The 22,216-nt window shown below is 39.7% G+C and overlaps 1 protein-coding gene across 1 annotated transcript in view; it reads left to right on the forward strand.

Moving 5' to 3' along the window:
* The window catches only part of CWC27 (CWC27 spliceosome associated cyclophilin), a 203,159-nt gene that overhangs the window by 24,580 nt on the left and 156,363 nt on the right, over positions 1 to 22,216 (forward strand). Inside the window, exons 8-10 of the mRNA XM_024194755.3 lie at positions 4,354 to 4,433; positions 6,242 to 6,275; positions 14,233 to 14,405. Of these exons, the coding sequence (XP_024050523.1) occupies positions 4,354 to 4,433; positions 6,242 to 6,275; positions 14,233 to 14,405 (287 nt within the window). The remainder of the gene's footprint in view (positions 1 to 4,353; positions 4,434 to 6,241; positions 6,276 to 14,232; positions 14,406 to 22,216) is intronic.

The following is a 22,216-nucleotide window of genomic DNA, read 5'->3' on the forward strand; positions in this document are numbered from 1 at the left end:
CAAAGGGTCATCAGAAGGGACATTATCCAAAAAGAGCAGCATATTTCTGAAAACCTCGGGTAATATTTTCAAATATGGATAGCTAAATTAATCATTGCCTCAAGTTCCTCTCCTACATCCTCCTCCTCCTCCTCCTCCTCCACCAATCTAGCTTCCACCCTTTCTGCTCATCTAAAACTACTCTCATCAGGATCACTAATGATCTCTTCTCGGCCAAATCTCAGGGCCTATACAACATCTTCATCCTTTGACTTCTCTTTGTTTTCATGTTGCTGATCATAGCCTTATTCACAAACGCCTACCCTCCCTTGGGTTTTTCATAGAATCATAGAATATCAGGATTGGAAGGGACCTCAGGAGGTCATCTAGTCCAACCCTCTGCTCAAAGCAGGACCAATCCCCAGACAGATTTTTACCCCAGTTCCCTAAATGGCCCCCTCAAGGATTGAACTCACAACCCTGGGTTTAGCAGGCCAATGCTCAAACCACTGAGCTATCCCTCCCCCCCCATTTTCAATACTGTCTTCACTGGGTTTCCTCTTACCTCTCTGGTTCGTCCTTTTGCATCTTTTGGCGAGTCTCCATCCTTCTTTCTGCCCCTCTGAGGATGGTATTCCTTAGGGTTATGTTCTAAGTATTTTCCTCTTCTCTCTTTTTGGTGATTCTTACCACTTACACAAACTCAGCTATCATCTCTATATTGACAACTCTCACATCTACTTTTACATTCCTGACCCATGTTTTTCCATTTCATCTTGCATCTCAGATTGTCGCTTTGACACCTCCACCTGGATGACTTGCCATCAGTTTAAGCTTAAAATGTTCCAAACTGATCTCCTCATTCTTCCCAAATTTTCCCTGATTTTCCCCTCATTGTCACTGTTTTCAACATCTTCATCCTTTCCTCCACTCAGGGCTGAAGCCTGATGACTGTCTTTAGTGACTACTACTCCTTCATCGTATGTTTTCAGATTGACTGACTGAGCTGGACTACATCTAGCGAGAAGGAATGAGAGTTGCACTAGTCAGCATTCTTCTTTATTTGTTGTAAATGAGGGAAAACTCCCACATGTAGACCTGGTTGCCTACCTATTAAATACGTGATTTTCTCTAGCTCTGCATCCCCATAGCCCTAGAAATGGGCATTCTTTCACTTTTGGTAGTTAGGCCTAGCCACATAACTTTCTTTCTCTGCCCCTGTGTCTTGGCCGAACCATGGGTGACCAGAGCCAGAGTCTGCGGTCATGAGATGGAAGTCAAGTATCGGCTGGGTCCAGATACGGGGGGGAAATGGGGCAGGAGCAGGAGACAAACTGGCGATCAGAACCACAAGTCAGGAACCAGAGTTAGGCTGGGTTGAGGTACCAGGGGGTAAGAGACAGGAGACAAAATGAAGATCAGAACCATGAGTCAGATGCAAGGAATCATGCTAGGTGAGGATGCCAGGAAATCAAGCTCGGGGAGCAGAAAGCACAAAGCACACAGTCTAGAGCATGGTGGAACCCTGTTGTTCGGACAGCTTCCTGTTCCTGCTGCTTGCTTAAGTAGGGCAGCCAGTGCTCCTGCACGCCGCCAATAGGACCTCATGGGCGGAGCGTCAAATTGGGGCTGAGCTTCACGGGTCCCTGGTAAGTGATTGTTAGCTGTCTGCCAGGTGGCGAGTTCGAGCGTGGCCACTCCCATGAACCCAGCAGACCCAGGTTTGAGACCTGTGGTTCATGACATTCTGGTAGCTGGAGCTCTTAAGAAAAGAGAGGTCAGAGCTGAGCATAGCAGGATGTCAGGTTCTAAGATGCTGCATGCAGATGTAGGGCTATTCTGCTAACTGATTTGGTAGCCAGATAGGGTGGGTCCTGTTGGCTTCAACTCAAGAGAATAAAAAGGTAGATAGTTGAAGGGACTGTTTTGTATTAATTTTGATGGAATATATAGGCCCAGAGAGTCAAGATGTTAACATGACCCTGTCACTGTGTATAATACCAAACCATTAAACGTGGCTTGGGGTTTTCAGTACTGAGACCTCAGTCTGCTTAGTACCATGGCAAGCACACTAGAAAATTCATGCCAAAGTTTGGAAGTTTATTGATCAGGATACGTAAGAGAAGAAGAATCAGAAAAAGTCATCAATATCTTGGAATTGAAATTGAATGCTTATGCAGAACAAAGTTAATCAAAACCTGTTTAAGTAATCTTTTAAGAGAGAGGCTATCAGTTTGGATTTCATTTGTCAGGCAATCTTTCTTGGTGGGGAAAAAAGGATTAGTTCTGTTGTTTGCTTCTGAGGTGTGAATGTCAGTCATCTTCTCTGCCTTTCCCAAAACAGGTACAAGGAGAAAAAAGAGAGAGGAGGATAAAGATGAGGGAAATATAGGTTTTATTGATGTTGTCAGGATACCAACCATCTGGTCAGGCACGGATGGACGCTCTGACCTGGCACTACAACAGTTGTTCCTGTGGCCTCCGGCTCACTTCCCCAGTCTGGGATGTCATCTGGCTTGTCTGGTCAGATCCATCTCCTTACAGGTCTTTCTCAGGCTGGTCAGTGCTGGATGGGCAGTCTCATCTCATTGTGCTGGTACTGTGTGGTACAGTAGGTTTCATGATTGTGTGAAAAGCTGAGAGAGATAAGATAGGAGGAAAATAGTGGGGGATGGACATAGGAAGGGAGGACAGAGCAGGGTTTTGGAGGTCTCAGGCTGGAGTTTTAACTAGTCTACTCATGATGGCCAGGTGTCCCAACTAGCACCCTGAGGTCTGGGTACCGCAGTGATGTGATGATGCATGAATGAAAGAGAGTCTTTTTTTATGAAGGGGAGGCCTGCCAGCTTTTTCCTCTCTTCTAGGGATTCCTTAGACTGTCCATTCCCCGTTTCTCCACCAAATCTCTTTTTGTAAGGACTCTGAAAAGTGGTGATGGGCAAAATAGCCCATCCTCTAATTATTTCGTTCCCAGTTAGGCCTAATTTCCAACACACCAATTTTGGTCCACTGATTTCCAGTCCCATGCTCCTTTTGCTTACCAGGCATGATCTCCTGGTTATATCCATCCGGTTATATCAGTAGGCGTTTTTGTTTGGACTAATTCAATCTTTTTGTTCCTTTGCCTATGAACATTTGTTTGTTATAGGTGATTGGAACATTTTATTAATTTTTATTCACTTTCCAACAGTTGAGCCCATATTTGGAGTGGGTCTGTCAGGCCCCAGTTATTACAATAGGACTGTGGTGAGGCAGACAGTTGAGAAACCAACACTAGAAGATAGATAGAGAAGATGCTCTCCTCCCCAAAAACTGCCAACTCAGAAGGTGGTTCAGAAAAGTGGAGTAAACACTCTGCTCATTCACATTAGCTCTCCTGGTCACCTCATGTTGACTCAGTAGGCCTTTGTCTTCTAAACTGCTGACTCTCTTCCTAGACTACAGCATGTCTGTTGGCCTGGCTCTTGAACACATTAAGAAGAAGGGACTTGTTGGAACAAGTAATTTTTCACATAGCTAAATGGCGCTAAAAGTCTGACTTCCACATCAAACAAAGTTGAGGGCATCTACAGGGCTTAATTCGGGATAAAAAGTTAAATCTCTAGATGTGACCTTTCTGACATTCTTTCCTTCATTCAGGATGGGATCAGTGGCACCTTCCTGAGACTTCAAGCACCTGATATTGAGTCCTTAAAGTACTACATTACAGAAACATATGCTGAATAAAGGCTCCACTGTCTGTCCAGCCTTAGTTCACATTCACCCTATCTCTTCGGTTGAGAAGGGAATGCTTTCCTACTAGAACCTTTGTATATAAGGACCTGGGCGTGTTGTCGGATCTTTAGATTTGTTCTGTCAGGTTCTATGGATACTACCTTCAGTACATTGTTCCTGCATGCTACACTCTGAGTTGTTAAATCTCTGTTTTTCTAGGTATTTACTGTCTGTCTATTGTAGTGATGGGGATACTGCTGCTATAAGTGGCAACTGTCTGAATTGTCATGGAGAGATGACAGACTTTCTTACCTGTTTGGTTACCCGAGTTTGTCTACACCAGCTAGGGCATCCCACTTTTCTATTGTATTGTGTTGGTGGCAGTGGGACTGTTTCTCTGAAACAGTTATGATCTATTTTTTTAGATTTAATAACATTTTTAGTGCTGAAAGAGCTATTAAATTTCTAGAATAAACTAGCCAGTCCCCTTTATAGGAAGAGTGATGTCACAATAACTCCCTTTTTGCCTCTCTCTCTTACTTGGGCTAAAATTAACAGGAAAAAAATTACAATTTTTTCCCAGACTCACTTCTCTTCACTTCCCACTCTCCTAAATATGGTTGTGTGTAACTTTTATTTATTTATTTTTTTTTTATATAGAGCATGAAGGGAAAAAGTAAAAGTAGTCATGACTTGCTGAAGGATGATCCACATCTAAGCTCAGTTCCTGCTGTTAAAAGGTGAATACAGTAGTTCTAATCTACAGAACTGCTTCAGTTTCAATATGTTAGATCTCATTGGCACTATGCATTTTCATTTTATCCATTGCTTTTTCTGAGTAACAGTTCTCTCCACACAGGGCTTCCTGAATAAAACTATTTTGTCATTAAATTCAAGTCACTGTTGGTGTGCCAAAATGTTTCTTTCCCAGCCCTCTCTCATCCTGTCTCTGGTGATGGGAACCTTGTTATTGGCTTGGAGCACCTCAGAAAATCTTGGCCTTTGGGATTCCTTTAAAGAAATTTCACTGAATGCTCATAATACATTATATATTCATAATATTATACATGTTTACAGCTTAGAAAACTGGATATTGGGAGATTATATATGATTAGTAAAAATATCTACTAATGCCTGAACTATGCCAGATTGTCCATCAATCAATAATACATTTATTTATTGGTAGATGAATGGTAAAGATAGGTTGGAGACTAAAGAGTTTAGGAATAGGGAGTAATAGAGGAGGGAAAGAAAATAGATAAGAATCTCAGTAACAACAACAAAAGCAGGAGAAAGCAGTCAGGTTGTCACTGTTCTCCTCTAAATCCCAATAAATCTCATAAAATGTGCAATTAGAGAGAAGGCTGCCCCAGATGCCAACTACTTACACTGCAAGTCCAGGAATGGCTTACACGTAGACCATAGATGTCCATCTTACTAGTATGAATAAAGGAAGTTTGGGTTTTTTGTTTTTACATTTAATTCTAATATATCCACTAGTCCAAAAATCAACAGATGGCATAGTTTTGCTCGTCTATGTTTTCAGTATAATTCTTTTGAATTCTTGCTTTCAGGAGCTACCTCTTTTCATGCTTATTCAAATTAAGTGTAGGTGAGGTATCATGCTACTTCGTCTTTTTCCAAAATGGTCTCTAGGGCCACCATAATTTCTCTAAGGGGTTATACCCACACCATCTTCTCTCCACTTACCAGTTGTGCTCTTCACTTGGGCCAGAATTGCTTGGTTTAAGAGCACAAAGTGGTCCACCAGATTCCCAGAAAATGCATACGTTGCTGTTTGGTTTGGAGGTCTTGAAATGTTCTGTAGCAGAGTGTGGCAGTTCCCCCTTGGCTCCTGCCTCTGCTAAGTCCACAAAGGCACTCTGAGACCCTGGGGTTAGTATCCACTGGTGCCAGTTTATTCACAGGCTTGTTCGCACCACTGTTTCACCATGTACAGTTGGCCCTTCACCGTCTGCAGGCAGGAGGGAGGGAAGAGCTACCTCCCTGTTTCCACTCCCTGCCTTTTCCCTTTCCTTCTGCTCTTCCCCTGGCTTCCTTCCCCTGAGGCTTTTATACAGCTGCAGGCTAATTAGGCAGCAGCTGTCTCTGATTCCCCAAGTAGGGCTAGGTTATCTCCAGCCAGCTCTAATTTATTTTCCTAAATAGGAGCTGGCGTAACAGAGGGCTGAATCAGCAATCCTTTGCCCACCACCCTGTCACAGTGTTCACTAACTGAATTTACCCCTTACATGGTAGCATTGTGTTTTCTTGCTGGTCTGTCCCACATTTTTCAAACTCTTCTAGCTAGTGGGTGTGACAATCAAATGGTGGGAAAATATAATCGACTGACATTATAGTGATGATCATGGTGAAAATGGCTAGATTGGGGGAGTTCTGGCATAGTTTTAAATAAATAACCTAAGTGAATTCTTGGTTAAGGTACTGCTGTACTGTTTTTAAATGCTACTCTTATCAACAGATTCAGAGTGCTTTAGAGAAGGAACAATCATCTTATATGGATTGTCTCTTTTTTTTCCCCCCTTAGTGAAAAAGCAAATGAAGTGAGGGATTCAGACGAGGTGAGTGGCACTTCTTCTGCAAACAGAGAGTTTTGATTCATTGTAGATATTCATTCTGTATTTCATGTGAATTATTGTTCTTAAGGGTGAGGTAATACTCTAAAGATACAGTTTCCACTAGGATTTTGACAGTGGGTCTCAGATTCCCAGCAAAAAAACGAATGGAACTCTCAAAGCTTTTAAGTTTTGGCCAGTATGAGCCATCTCAGCAGGGTAGTGTGTGACCCTGACCTGCCACACACCACCTCCCACATTCTGCATAGATTACTGCCCGAACATTTCTGACAGTAACTTAGGTAGTGGCAGACAACGCTCCTCCAAAGTTATAAACCAATCAAGAAGAAAAAAAATTCCTCCGAAAAAAATTATGTAATGGAACAAATACCACAAATGAAAAATCTCCAGACACTGAGGGGAGGCATATAAGTGTGTGAGAATCTGAGTGGAAAGATGTATTTATAGAAGCAGAATTTCAAGTAACTTTTCCTTTGCTAAAAATGCCATCTATCATGGCTACAACTACACTGCATCTATCAGGATTCTCACTTCTGAGAGTCAGAAACTTGGGGGATGTCCTTAAGGTAAACAAACTGCAATGAACAGTAATAATACAGTCCAGAGCCAGCCATGGAACATAGAGGTTTTTTAAACTACAAAAAAGCTCCTTCCTACATTTACTATGGAAAATAAAACTTTTGGGTTGAAGTGTGGCTTTGGTTGAGCCTTTGAGCAAGGGCAGCATATTGTTGCACTGTCCCTAGAGCAAATTGTGACTTTGAGGCCCCAGGCAGGGAAAAACCATGTGCCAGGTATAGGCCTGGTAGAGTATAATTGCCCCCAACATAGCAATGCTAGCAAATGGGTTGGAGAAGCTTTCAGGGGCAGGGGGAGATAGTAGCTCTGTACAGTCTGCTCCAGCCCACACAATTACACATGGTGTGAGTGACTGGTCTTAGGCTCTCTTGCCATGATTTGGCACTCAGTTTGAGCAGGAAACAGATGGAAGTACAAACAATATTTGACCACCTTAAACTTAAGGGACATCCATCCATACAACACACCTTCTTAGGGGAGGCTGAACTCCTCCACTCCTTCTTTTGGAAAAGGTTCCAGAATAGAATCATAGGGTTAGAAAGGACCACAAGGGTCAACTTGTCTAACCTCCTGCCAAGAGGCAGGTTTTGTTATGTCTAAACCATCCAAGACAGCTGGCTATCCAGCCTCCTTTTGAAAACCTGCAGTGAAGAAGCTTCCGCAACCTCCTGAGGCAGTCTATTCCATTCTACTACTGTTCTTACAGTTAGGAAGTTTTTCCTGAGATTTAATCTAAATCTGCTGTGCTGTAATTTGAACTCATTGCCTCTTGTCCTGCCCTCTGTGGCTAGAGAGAACAACTTTTATCCATCTTTTTTTTAATGGCAGCCTTTCAAGTACTTGAAGACCCCTTTCCTGCTTCCCCCCCCCCCCCCCCATCTCCTCGTTTCCAAACATACCCAATTCCTCCAGCCTTTTGTTCATCTTTGTCACTTGCCTCTGGATCCTTTCCAGTTTCTCTACATCCTTCCTATACATTGGTGACCAAAACTGGACACAGTACTCCAGCAGAGGCTTAACCAGCGCCGAGTTGAGCAGTACTGTCACCTCCCGTGACTTGCATGCTATGCCACTGTTAATGCAATCTAAAATTGCATTTGCCTTTTTTTTTTTTTTTTTGCAACACCATCACATTGCTGACTCATGTTGAGGCTGTGATCCACCACAACTCCCAGATCCTTGGCAGCAACATTGCTGAGAAGCCAGTTTTCCCCCATTCTGTATTTGTGCATTTGGTTTTTCTTCCTTAAGTGTAACACCTTACATTTGTCTCTGTTGAATTTCATTTTGTTGTCTGTAGTCCAGTTCTCCAGTTTATCCAGATCCCTATGAATTTTAGCTCTATCCTCCAAACTTGATCAGTATGCTCTCTATACCTACATCCAGGTTATTAATAAAGATGTTAAACAACACTGGACCCAGAACAGATCCCTGTGGAGCCCCCTTGAGACCTCCCTCCATTCTGATATCATTCCATTAATAGTTACTCTTTGTTTGCGGTTGTTTAATCAATTATGTATCCACTTAGTGGTAATTCTGCCAATCACGCATTTCTCCAGCTTACTTATCAGAATGTCATGTGGGATTGTGTCAAAAGCCTTGCTGAAGTCCAGGTATATTATGTCCACTGCTTTCCTCCTGTTGACCAAACCAGTTACCTTATCAAAGAAGGAAATCAAGCTGATTTGTTCTTGGTAAATCCAAGTACTGAGAGTCCAAAATGTGATTCCCTTCTGGAGGCCAAATCCAAACAATAATGCTTTGTAAATGTATGGAGAAAGGATCATGTCACAGCTTTGCAGATATATGAAAGAAAAATACCTGTGATATAGGCAATTACAGCAGCCTTGATGTGGCTTTCCAGCTTCAGGCCAGCCAGGTCATATCAAAAAAAGAGATCCAATTGGATCCTCTTGATAACAGCAATGCCCAGAAAATTGTTAACAAAAGGAACAAAAAGTTGGGAGCACTTTCCAAGGCTTTTACTTCACTCCAAATAGAACCCCCAGGACTGTATGATGACATGACATGTTTATGAAAGTGTTCTTGGGATGGGCATGCATGCATGTGGAGAATGTTGGCAGGATAGCAGGCTCATTAAGGTGGACTTCCAACATAATTATGGGGAGGAATCTTGAATTAGTTTGAAACATCACTATATTTCTGTAAATTTATTATAAAATGGGTCAGTCACTCGGGCCTGTGTCTTAGTCACTCTTCAAACCAAAGCCACAGCCACTAGGAAAATGACCTTGAATTTAAGAAACTTAAGTTCAGAGGAATCAGGTAGTTCAAAAGGAGCTTTTATCAGCTTTGTCAGGATCACAGGTTTAATATCCCATGACACATAGGTTTTTTAATGGGAGCTTTGAAAAATGTCAAGCCCTCCGTGAAACTGAGAAGAGGCTACAGAGACACTCGTTCATTTTTGGCCACATGATCTGCATGGAGTTATCTTTTAAGCTGGTCTTAAAATAGAGAGTTGAGACATCAAAGTGAGAAATCCTGTTAGAGAGGTATCTCCAAAGAAGCAGAATTTCAGGTACATAATTTTCATTACCACATATAATATTTATAAAAAGTAGATGTTAAAATTAATTGTTTATATTTGCAACATGCCAGTGTGACACTTGCATCACAGATATGTCTTTTCATACTGTGCAAAGAAGCACTGTGGATAGGAAATATTTCACTAGTACAGAGTTGCTACATTTGTCAGTGGTGACTGACCGCCTTCAGGTTAGCAGTGCTACATTTATATGTATCTACATATAATCCTTTTATTTAATTTTTTATTTTTCCCTACTCCTCTTTCTCTGTTGTTAATTTATCCACCAATAAATTGTGAAACAGCTAGGCCTGCATTTAAATATTGAATTACAAAATTGTGATTTTTCTAGGAGGAAAAGACTTTCACTCCTATTAAGTTAAAGTCTAACCTTTCACACATGTTTTGTATCATAAATGTTATTCAAAATTGAACTACCATGTACCAACATATAAAAAGTATCTAGCTGAAGGATGGGAACTGTTCCTGTGTATGCATGGCTAACTGTATGATTGATGTTTCCTTACGTTTTTAGTTACAACTTTTTTGCTAGCTTTGCATATTTTAAATTATTTTTGAGTTGGGACTTTTGTAGTCTGGTTGAGATCATGGCTGTGGCCTGACCCATGATGTCAAGTGTCTGAAAATATTTGGACCTGCTGACTGACAGGCTATATATTTTTGGATCCAAGGACTTTCTAAACCCAAAATTACTGGAATGGGAGATACTTTATTTGCATACAAGTGAACTAATCAAATCCCATTGGGCGATGAAGTGACTTCAGAAGGGGAGTGTCCTATTCTGATCACCTAAGAACACCTGAGGAGGTCTCCCAAAATGGGGAAGAAACTAGCTAGGTCACCATCTTCATAAATAAAAGAGAAAGAGGAAGCCATGCTGATTCCTCTTTGGGCTGCTGCAAGGCTTTTAGTCTCTGGCTATGGAATGCACCATGCCTGACAAAGGCTTGTGCTTCCTCCATCTGGCCATCGGGGGGATGAGTCCAGTAGTATGCAACATCAAAGAATTGACATCTACAAGCAAGTAACTTCTAGTCATCTAGAAAGTCTGTCAATGTTAAACCAGCAGCACTGGAAAAAAACACCAGCTATTCTTTTCAACCATGTGCTGTCTTCCTGAAGCTGAATGAAACCAGTGAGGGTACGTCTATACTTACCTCTGGGTTCGACGGTAAGCAATCGATCTTCTGGGATTGATTTATCGCGTCTTGTCTAGACGTGATAAATCGATCCCGGAAGTGCTCGCCGTCGACACCGGTACTCCTGCTCCGCGAGAGGAGTACGCGGAGTCGACGGAGGAGCCTGCCTGCCGCGTGTGGACCGGCGGTAAGTACCTTGTAGTTCGAACTAAGATACTTCGACTTCAGCTACGTTATTCACGTAGCTGAAGTTGCGTATCTTAGTTCGAACTGGGGGGTTAGTGTGGACCAGCCCTGAGTGTGTATGTGTGAATAGAACCCAGAGAATTTATCCAAGAATGGCATCTAACTAATAGTTCCAATACCTAAAACAGTCTCGGCTAAATAATATATTGCATGGATTAGGAAGTGGTATGTTTAATTCTGGAAAATTAGGTTATTTTCACCTAACTTTTTTAAATTTACATTTTAAATTTAACAAGTTGTATAGAATGATATAATCATAGAACTGGAAGGGACCTCGAGAGGTCATCTAGTCCAGTTCCCTGCACTCAAGGCAGGACTAAGTATAATCTCAAATTGTATTGAGTGTTTCATGTAATTTTATGTGGGAGAGGAGGGAGAGAGATTATCTATTGCCTAAACATCTATAATACTTAGCATCAGAGAGAGAGTCTCAACAGTAGTTTCAATTTAGGAGTGATTTCACTCCCTACTCCCAGAATCAACCACTTGGATGTAATATATCAAGTGACATTGAGATTAATAATGCCCTGTGACTTTTGGGGCTGATAATTAAACAAGATTGCTGCCTTTCCAAATTTTTAGATAAATCTTATAAATGTTGATTTATTTGATAGGGTTTCATCAACCTAAGAATTAATTTGGTTTTATATTAAGCCACTCTGTTTTAATTTTCTTATCTATTTTATTTTATGCTTTTTTGGATAGTGATGTGGTTTAGTTATAAATACAATTATATACAAACTAGAAATGTATATAGTTAGAAATCTGAGTAGTTTGATTATTTCTTTCCCAGATATCAGAGTATCAGACTTGAGGAACCTGAGGGTAAATAAGAGTTAATTCTGTGTCCCATCTCGTGGTGGTCCTTAGAACAGCTGCCATAATCCTCACATAACTGGTGCCAAAACCCGAGACACTGTCAGTTTTTGAAGGAACGTTGAGTTATGTATAGGTTATCTGTTTGAATAAACAGCGTAGGTTCCAGAAGCTTTGAGGTGGATACCAGCCTGTCAACCTAAAGGCTGGCCAGTTCAACATAGTAAGTCCTATATCATCTTCTTCCTTGTGTTATACCCATCAGATGGGTCTACAATTGCTCTCCCTCCAGAGTGATTTGTTCAATGCCAAATCACACCACATGCTAGCATCTTTCTTTATGACATCCCACCCTGTCTTCTTGGATCGGGCTTCTCTTTTTCCTTCAGTCTTGCTTTGTTGGACTTCTTTGTCAGCAATGTGCTTTACATGACCAAACCATCAGAGCCTACACTCCCTCATTTTTTCATCTACAGGTATTACTTTGAGTATGTCTCTAACATACACATTTCACATGTGGGGGTTCTTGCTTACATCATTCAACCATCTCAACATTTTCATTTCTGTGGAACAGATAGTTTGTTTGTGTTTCTTCTTTGTTGCCCAATGCTGAGTGCCATACATTAAAACAGGATAGACCACCATTTTATAGACTTTCCTTTTAATCTTACTAGTATCTTCCTGTCATGGACTACACCACTTCTCTCTCCGTTTGAGCCAGGCATTTATTATTCTAACTCTAATTTCACCCTACATTTCCCTGGTTTCTGAAATCCAGATACTTGAAACTTTGCATTTTCAATATTGTCTGTCCATCTAGTTTCAAGGATAATTCTTCAGTGTTTGGATTATTGAAATTACAACATAATCAGTCCTCTACACCTCACAAAATGGAAATCTCCATCTTCTGCCACTCTCGCAGGTTCAGTATAAAAGTACATATGTGTGCATATGTCGGAACAGATAATAAATATGTATTATGAGAGAGATGGCATTCACTTTTAGAACATGTGGGATTCAAAACTAGTGAAGATTCTGTCAGTGAAAAACTAGAGGCACTGAAGTTCAGTCCTTTCTTTCTTTGTCTTTAGTACCATTAGAGACACCTAAAACAGTTGGACCTGTTGCTTACTTCTTTCTAGCAGAAGTCATGTCAGTTTACTTGTCTATAAAATATTTTGGACATACATAATGCTGTTTCTATAGCACCAATTATTTTGAAGGTTTTGAAGTACAGAGAGTTTGCAGTCCTAGGTGTTACCCACTATTTTAATTATAAATTAAAATAATAAAATACAATAAAATTTAGATCAATTCTCTTGTGTGGCCTTTTCCATCAAGGATAGACTTAGCAGCAATGTGAGATAGCTCATGTCACTTCATCAGCAAGCGTCAGCTGTAACACTTACTCCTGAGGGAATTCTGCGCTGAAAAATTACAAATTCTGCGCACAATATTTTAAAATTCTGCAAGTTTTGAGAAAGAGTTCTGCAAGAAGAGGAAGTCCCGTCCTCTCCCACCTCCAGCTCAGCCAGGACTAGCAGCTGATCCCAGTGCAGGGTAGGAGCCACTGGCTGGGGTGTCCCCAGCCCAGCAGTGATTTACCTCACCGTTGATTGCTCCAGGTGCCTGAAATGATGTACCTGCACTGCTAGGGAGGGGCGCATGACCACTCTTGCTGCTTCCTTTGCTTCCCTGTCAGAAAGACATTTTTCTGTGGGGAAACAAAGAAATCTGTGGGGGTCATGAATTCTGCACACGTGTAGTGGTGCAGAATTCCCCCAGGAGTAAACACTGCTGGTGCTATTTCTTGAGTTGAATAGTTAGTTTAGTTTCCATGACAATTCATTCGTTATCTTCTCTGCTGTGTAGACCAATTGTGATGTGGATGCTTGCCCACTGAAATCTGGTTTGAAACCCTTAACTGAGGTTCTGGCACATTGTTAGAAAGGAAATGATTTTTCACGTTTTATTTAAAAATGTATTGACTTGTAATTTTAAATTCTATTTGTGTATGTTATTAACGGACTGTCAAACTTTTTCATAGCATAGACTATATCTTAATAGAGAGATTATTATATAGAACCACCTCCCCTTCCATTCCGGACTGTGTAAAAATCCTGTGTTATGTACACAGTAATTGTTTACATGGAAAATTAAATATTGTCTTAATATTAATTTGTCTTTAATAAAGTTTAGAATCTGGAATCAGTGAAGATACCTTGGTTTCAGACAGATCCCAAGGGGTCCACAGGCCACAGTTTAAGAATAAATGATTTAGGATATTAAATAGTGTGGGGTTTTTTAATATTTAAATACATGTATTATTTGTGACTGTAGCTCTTAAAAATGTACATCCTTTGTTGGTACTACTGGTTCACCTTCTAAGGTATCTCTGAGAGATATTGAGGATATGTTCCTCTGTTTTCATAGCTCATATTTTGAGGCAGTTACAAAATATTAGCATATATGTGCATATAAATTATAAATGTAAGCATTATATAAGCTCTCTTGCTGAGAAGTTGTTCCCAACTTAAAAAATCCTCTAGTAAAATAGAGCTAAAATTAAAGCTGTCTGTTTAAATCAATGTAGGAAGAAGAGGAGGAGGATGACGATAGCGATAATGAAGAAGGTGAAATGGATAGTGACGAGAAATATCAAGTGAAAGAACGTGTAGCTAAGAAGTTGAGAAAAGATAAAAATGAAAATGTTAAGCTACCATTTAAAGAAGAACCAGAAACTGAAAAGAAAACAACTAGTCGCAGGTAAGCAACATGCAATTTTTTCCTGATTTGAAATTATTTATTTACAATAAGATGTTTAACTGCTCATCTTTAGCATTGCTTTTTACTATGTTGAAAGTTACATATCATATTTGAATTGCTGTAGTTAAAAATTTGATTCCCCCTCCCCTAAGAATTAATTGCTTATTAACTTCAATGATAAGCACATTTCTTAATTTTTCATCCTGCAGGAATGGTGTTAGGGTAATTATATAATTTGTATTAATTTTGTGGGGGCTTTTGTTGTTCCCATATGCAGGAATAAGGTGGCTGTGTTAAAATCATGGGATTTGTAACTTTGCTGATGTCTTTCTGATGTAATAGTTTACTATTTGATTCACCATAGAGAGTGAATTCAGCTCAGCCGTTCTCAAACTGTGGGTCGGGACCCCAAAGGGGGTCATGACCAGGTTTTAATGCGGTCTCCATGGCTGGCCCAGGGTTGGAGCCAGAGCCCCACTGTCTGGGAGCGAAACCCAAGGGCTTCAGCCTTGGGCGGCAGGACTCAGGTTACAGGCCCTCCACCTGGGGCTGAAGCCCTTGGGCTTCCGCTTTGGCCCCTCATCCGGGGCGGCGGGGCTTGAGTGGGCTCAGGCTTCAGTTCCTCCTCCTGCGGTCATGTAGTAATTTTTGTTGTGAGAGGGGGTCACAGTGCAATGAAGTTTGAGAACCGCTGAGAATGTGATGTGGTCAGAGATGATAATAGCACATTGTAAAAAGTAGCAAGATAATCTAGGTGTATAATTAGTCCACTTCATATGTGATAATAAAATTTTACAGGTTTTTCTAGCTAAAAACTATTAAATATGAACTCTGCAAGTTTATCTTGTAACTGAAATGTTAAGCTGTAGTGATCCCTGTTGAGAAATACACGGGCTAAATATTAAAGACCTGTTAGTCACCTGTTAAAGCCTGTTCCCACCAAGTAGAAAGAAATATCTGAAGTATATTCATATCTCCAGTATAAAAGATCATTAAGGCTGCAAGTCTGTCACGGAGGATGTGGGAGCTCCTCAGAGCAGCAGTGCTCTAGAAGCAGCTAAGATTTAGTCAGGGGTATTTATAATAAAAGTCATGGACAAGTCAGAGGCCCTGAATTTTTGTTTATTGTCTATGACCTGTCCATGACTTTTACTAAAAATACCTGTGACTAAATCTTCGCCTTAGGGCTTGTCTTCACTACCAGGGAGATCAACGCTGCTGCAATCAATGCCGTGGGTGTCGATTTAGCAGGTCTAGTGAAGACATGCTAAATCAATGGCAGAGCGCTCTCCAGTCGACTCCGGTGTTCCAGCTCCCCAGAAGAGTAAGATAAGTTGACCAGAGAGCATCTCCGTCGACACAGCGCAATGAAGACACCGGGGTAAGTCGACCTAAGCTATGTCAACTCCAGCTACATTATTCACGTAGCTGAAGTAGCGTAACTTAGGTTGACTTACCCCAGTAGTGAAGAAGAGCCCTCAGTTATCATTTATCAGAACAAGTTATACATGTGCATGTATCTGTGCCTGAGATGATGTACAGGGAGATGATATTATGGGTGGATAATATCAAACTTATTAGGAATTGTTTCACAATATGTCAATAAATGTGGACTCCAACGGTTCTTGACTAAATAATTTTCTCTCCACAAGCACTAATCGGCTATCACAAGATCAGCTTATATGTGTATTAAGTTGACTAAAATTAAATTAAAAGTTACTTTTTTGACCATTTTAATTTGTAAATTCCTTCGAATTTCACTGTTTTATGTGCTCTTAATGTAGCTTTTGAAATGAAAGTAAAACTTACCCAACCCTGCTACCAGAAAATTGTTGATGAGTGCAGACAATAGTTGGTTTTCCTCCTTCAGGTTCAGCTTCCACACTTAACAATGGTTCTTGTGTAGCTTTGAAGAACAAAGTGTTCTCCTTTAACTCTCTCATCCTGTTCAGTCACCTATCTCAATTGCTCCAAAGATGGTGAAGCCATTTTGAAAGTATTGTTTGTAGAACCAGCTACATCAGTGGGTGTAGTGAGCTTTCAATATAGCTATTTAAATAACTTAGATTTGAAAGTGATGTTGGCTGTCCACAGAGTAAGGTAATGCCTTGGGAAGAAGGGAACTACCAGAGTAAGAAAGAAACAGTTCAGAAGTCATTCCTTCCCACAATAGACACACATGTCACTTTTAATGGCATTTCTTGGGCCACTAAGGCATTTTTTTCTCATAGAAGCTGGAAGTTGTATAGCTGGCAGTGGCAGCTTGGGAGAGGGTAGGAAAAACTCAAGAAATACAGATCTTTATTATACATTTGGACATTAAATTAATATGAATTTAAAACATATTCTAAATTGACAAAACAGTTCAGAATGTTTTTCTCCTATATTTTCTTAAATAGTTATGAAATGTTTTTCATAGTAGGTTATGTTCCATGAAATAGCAAAAACAATTTTTTAAAAATGACACACAGCAGAATTACAATTATTCATTAATTTTTGTTCAGCGACAGTCAATGTGTAATAGATTTACTTAACCAAATAAATTTGCATTTTTTTTTTAAACTAGAACAACCCAAATTAGATCAAACAGTAGCATGCTTTTAATATCCACATCAGAGAAAGTCAGCCTCCCATTAGTTGGGGAAAAAAACCACAAAACCTATAAAGATATCATGGTTTAACTCTCAAAAGTTCATTTAAACTATAGATTTATTTTACATATTCATTTTATGTTAATTTGCTGCACATTTTCTGTAAAATTGTCCTGCATCAAAAGACTACCCAGTGAGATTGATATAAATTCTGTTAATTCACTAAAAGCAGGCCCTTCTCTCTTTTTCTTTTAAATGCAGGGCTTATAGGACATATAAATAGGGTGACCAGATGTCCCGTTTTTAAAGGGACAGTCCCGTTTTTTGGGACTTTTTCTTACATAGGTGCTTATTTCTCCCCACCCCCTGTCCCGTTTTTTCACAGTTGCTATCTGGTAACCCTATATATAAACAATGTCTGAAGATTTACACTCCGAAATTACTGAAGGTTGCTTTCAAAGCAGAAGTGCTGAATTCTCTTTCTTTGAGGAAAATTTGTCAAATTGACACATCTAGCTAATTCATTATTAAGCCCTCCAGCCTTGTTATCTGTTCCACATTAAATAGCCATCGAAGAACTGGGAACATCAAAGGGAGTGTCTCCATTTTTCTGAAACAGCATCTCTTCAGGTATAGGGATGGCAAACAAAGAAGGTCTTTGGAATAGATATAAGGACACTGAGAAGAATCTTTGTGTCCTATGTTTGGCCCTGGAGAGGTGCTTTACAGACTGTGTGAGATTCTATCAGTCTTAAGCATTAGTGGCCATAGGTATGTGTGTACAATTGTCATCACTGTCTTGTTTACTGTACCTGTAACATTAAACTCTAGAATCTGTTATTTTCCAACTGTTAGGAATCTGACATTCTCTGACATGGAAATTAAATGCATTCCACTGTTTGATCCAAATTCAGTTGTATTAACCTTAGGTCCCAGTGTGATGATATGGCGAGCCCATTGTCATGTTAGATGATTCTGTCTTGAAGAATGAATTCTTCATGTGAATGCATGGGAAACAAGTAATATGACAGTGTCATGAGATTTCTCCACCTAGTCTAGTCCAGTCCAAGCTTCAGTTGTTCAGAGCGGGCAACGCTGCAGGAGTTGTCTGTCAGTAAACAGGGAGTTGAATCAGCAGTCCATGACTTCAGTGGGAGGTTCTAGTAGCATTTTAGTGGGCCAAGGAACATCTGCTCTCTATCATAGTCATTCTGTTGTACCAATAAAATAAAAACCAACAGGATCTTTTAAAAGGGGATGAGGCAAAATGCCACGTTTATTGTGAATACAAAAAGAAGCACAGTAAACAAGTAATCATAAATATTCTATCTCATGTACTCACACAAAATACCAAAAGAAGCAAAGTACTAGACAGTTATATTTACTACATTCCATTCACTCACACACACATACACATACAAGTTCTGCGAAGTTGTTATAGTTACCAGCCTAGAGGTTGCTCATGCCAAGTTACTGGCCAGGTAACCTGGGCACGAGGGTGGAGCTGAGCCTTTGTCAGATGTGCATCCTATGCTCCTGGAGGGTGGTTGCAGAACCAGACTCAAAGTCCGTAGTCTTTAGGGTCTATTTTTATAGGAGTTTATTCCTATGCCAGTCTATGGAGGTGGCTTCATCATGCTGTTGCTGAATCAATCAGCAGATGGCACATCCATGATGGCTCCGTGATGGCTGCCAGATGTTATCTTGTACTTTGGTTCTCCCATCGTTGGGGCTGTTGGGTGGATTCCGGGGGTCATCCGGTTATCTCCACTTAGCGCATTCTTCAGCCGATCGATACTGAAGTTGTAACTCTTAGGCTGGCACTCCTAACCATTCATCTTCTATTCACACACAACATCCATTCACATGCATTCCCTAGCTTTATTTCAACATATATCTCTTTTGACTTTAACGAGTCTTAGGGTGTAATGAAACTGCTTAACCCCCTTACCATGTAACATACATAACAAGCAAGATAAAGAACGCGAGAAGGGTGGGAGTCTCTGTGTGCTGTTCCGAGGAACAGTTGTTTCTGCAAGGTCTTATCTTTTCTGAGAGCAGATTCTCTGTCCCAGGATGTGCTGACACAATTAGCAGTTTGCCCTTGTAAACTGCTCACAGGGAGAAGAAGAAAAAGGCCTTCTAATTAACACTACTTTGGGATCTCTAAACTATGGGGTGGGGTGGGGGGTTACATTCAGTCTATCTACCATAGTCTCCTTACGGCATTAATACAGAAATCATACAGAAATCCTTTGGTATAGTCCGACAGTTCATCTCATCAGAAATTTAAATATGCAAGCAGAGTGTTTGAGCTTTTAAAGTAATTTATTCAGAATAACAGCTTCGAAGTAGGTAACTTTTTTTTAGCAAATCTACAGTCAGTTGGGTCTGTCTGTCTTGTCGAATGGATTTTGTATTAAAAGAAACAAGTCAGAAAGTGGAATAGAGGAAACAATAGACACTTTCTGAAATTCATGGCACCAACATCCAAGGCACCACTTCCTGTAAATACAATTATACTCAGAATGGTTAAGCTAATTTTGGTTGCTTCAGTATGTGTCAGACCTTTGGTATATGACTCTTCTGACTTGGAAGACCATCTAATTCAACATTAGTGTTGAAGCATGAGGGATAAGAATTCTGTCAAGTTGTCTACATCTTTGGTGTATGAAAGGGAAATGCCAAAGTCTTAGTCTTTTAGACTCTGTCATATCTAAGCTCCTAAGTTCAGAACAGCTGGTTACATCAAAAGCATACTTCCAGATAAAAGAAAATGTCAGACTCATGCATCAGGAATCAAATTCAATTTTAGAATTCCATCAAGTTGGCCTTAAAAATGTCAGGCCTCTGCTTGTTAAAGGCTTGAGAGGGATCAGTTGGAGGTTTTGTAGAGAGAGATCCCCGTCTAGTCTAATGGTTCTTTAGAATAGTGAATCATTAAAATAATTTCTTTATGTACGTTTATTTTCATCCTGTAGGTGGAGCTCGGGTACTACACATTTATAAATACAGTAGCTTCATTATTTTTCATGCTTTTTATTTACATGGCATACAGCATGCAGCCACAGTACAAAAATAAGCAAAGTAATACAGAGATGCATTGGTTACCTATAGGAACAGAAAGGATGTGGCCATGGGTAAAAATAGATCTAAAGTCCCAAAATTGCAGGAATAGTCCACTCGTGTCTGAAATTTCTAGAAGGAAATCTGAAGATCTTTATATGACTCAAGATATATTAAATAGAATTTTTTCCTTATTCCAGTTCTGGTCATTAAAGATCTCATGATGTTTTTTAAATGGGTAGAAGTGTTTAACTTTAGTATCCTGAGCCAAATGCTTCACTTCACATTCTAAAATTTTGTAATTGCTGCATACTAAATTGCTATAATTGCTAAATAGACATTGCATGTTTGTTTCACCTGAGAGATGGCTACATTTCTGTAGCAGCTGAAATGATTTCTCTGTATCACTTCCAAATTTCTTGATAAAATTGCGTAGCATTTTGGGGTTCTGTAGGCTGAAAAGTACTGCCCCAGTGAATGTCCTCAATTTTGCTATCAATTAAGAGCTTAACATCCTTAGTAAAGCAATATTATGCTGCACAGCATCTATGAAATAGCTGTCCAGAGTGGCTGGGCAGTAAAGGAATGGGAAGAAATGTTTGAGATTACTGAATAATGACATCTGAAAATCAAATGGAAGGTCTCATGTCTTTGGAATTAACCACACAGATCTGAAAACTAGTGGTGGGAGGGATGTTTCCTAGTTCTGTTCTTAGTCATCTCCTGTAATCATTTTAGCTGCATGTTAAAAAAATTAAATGTCTATTTTTCTTTTGCTTGGATTATAACAAGGCCAGTACCTTTATGTCTAAAAGATGGTATTTTAATAGTACCATTTGCAGCCATCTCATTGTTTCTTGTACTCTCCCATCTCTCTGTCTGTACCCATCCATTCTCTTGTCTTATACTTAAATTGTAAGCTCTTTGGGGCAGGAACCACCTTTTTGTTGTGTTTGTACAGCTCTTAGCACAATGGGGATCCTGGTCCATGATTTAGGCTCCTGGGTGGTAGGATAATATTATTAGCACATAAGCCCTGCTCTATGCTAGGCCTATTTCAGAATCTACAAGATAAACTAGCTAAAAGCTCTGGTAGAATAAAGTAATATTTTTTTAAAAGGTGTATACATTTAAGACACCATAATACTTTCTAAGAATTTGGATAAATATTAAAAACACACTGGGCATGCCAGAAAGATCTCTTAAAGGATCATCCTACAAGGAGGCTTCAATACCGCAATGTAAGATAGCCAAAGTGAATTTCATGGAGGATCTTTTTGAATTGAATTATTTTAAATCCTTTAATTCAAGACCCCATTTACTCTTCGTAAAGTTTCATCAATATCTATAAATACAACAGTAGGTCATTTTTATTCATAAACACACTCACTTAGGGATGATTCTCTGTTAGAGTTATATTTTGAGACCTTATCACTTAGTTTTTAATGAATTTAATGTGTGCCATGTTAATTTTATATTCTATTTTTTAATCAAAATGTTGTGGGGTACCAAGTCAAATGCCTTAAAGAAATTTAAGTATATTACATATGAGTGTCTCCTAAATAATACTGAATAGGGAAGTGACTGAGAAATTATTCTGAGCCAGAGGCTCTAATTACTAATTCAAAATGTAAAAGAAGTGATGCATCACTGATTCTTGTTTTTGGAAGTAACTTCAATTATACAAACTCAGTTCTAATTAACATACTTGTTCAGACGTGTAAATGTGCATTTTTGTTAAACATGTTGGAGAAAAAAGTTAGTTGTAATACAGAAAACATTAACTTCGTACATTGAAATTGTGACATCTTTAAAAAATGCTGGTAAAATATACAGCTAATAGTGGTGACCCCTTTCACACAGCAAGCCTCTGAGTGTGACCCCCTTATGAATTAAAAACACTTTTTAATATATTTAACACCATTATAAATGCTGGAAGCAAAGCGGGCTTTGGGATGGAGGCTGACAGCTCGCGACCCCCCCATGTAATAACCTCGCAACCTCCTGAGGGATCCCGACTCCCAGTTTGAGAACCCCTATCATAAACCGAATGTTCTGTGCAATTTTGTACATCACACTGCAGTAGAAATGGGAAAAGTTCCCAACAGTATGTGAATGAATTTCACAAGTTCTGTTATACAAACATAGGGAATA

Source organism: Terrapene carolina, unplaced genomic scaffold (assembly GCF_002925995.2).
Source record: "Terrapene carolina triunguis isolate 2854851 unplaced genomic scaffold, T_m_triunguis-2.0 Scaffold69, whole genome shotgun sequence".
NCBI lineage: Eukaryota > Metazoa > Chordata > Testudines > Emydidae > Terrapene > Terrapene triunguis.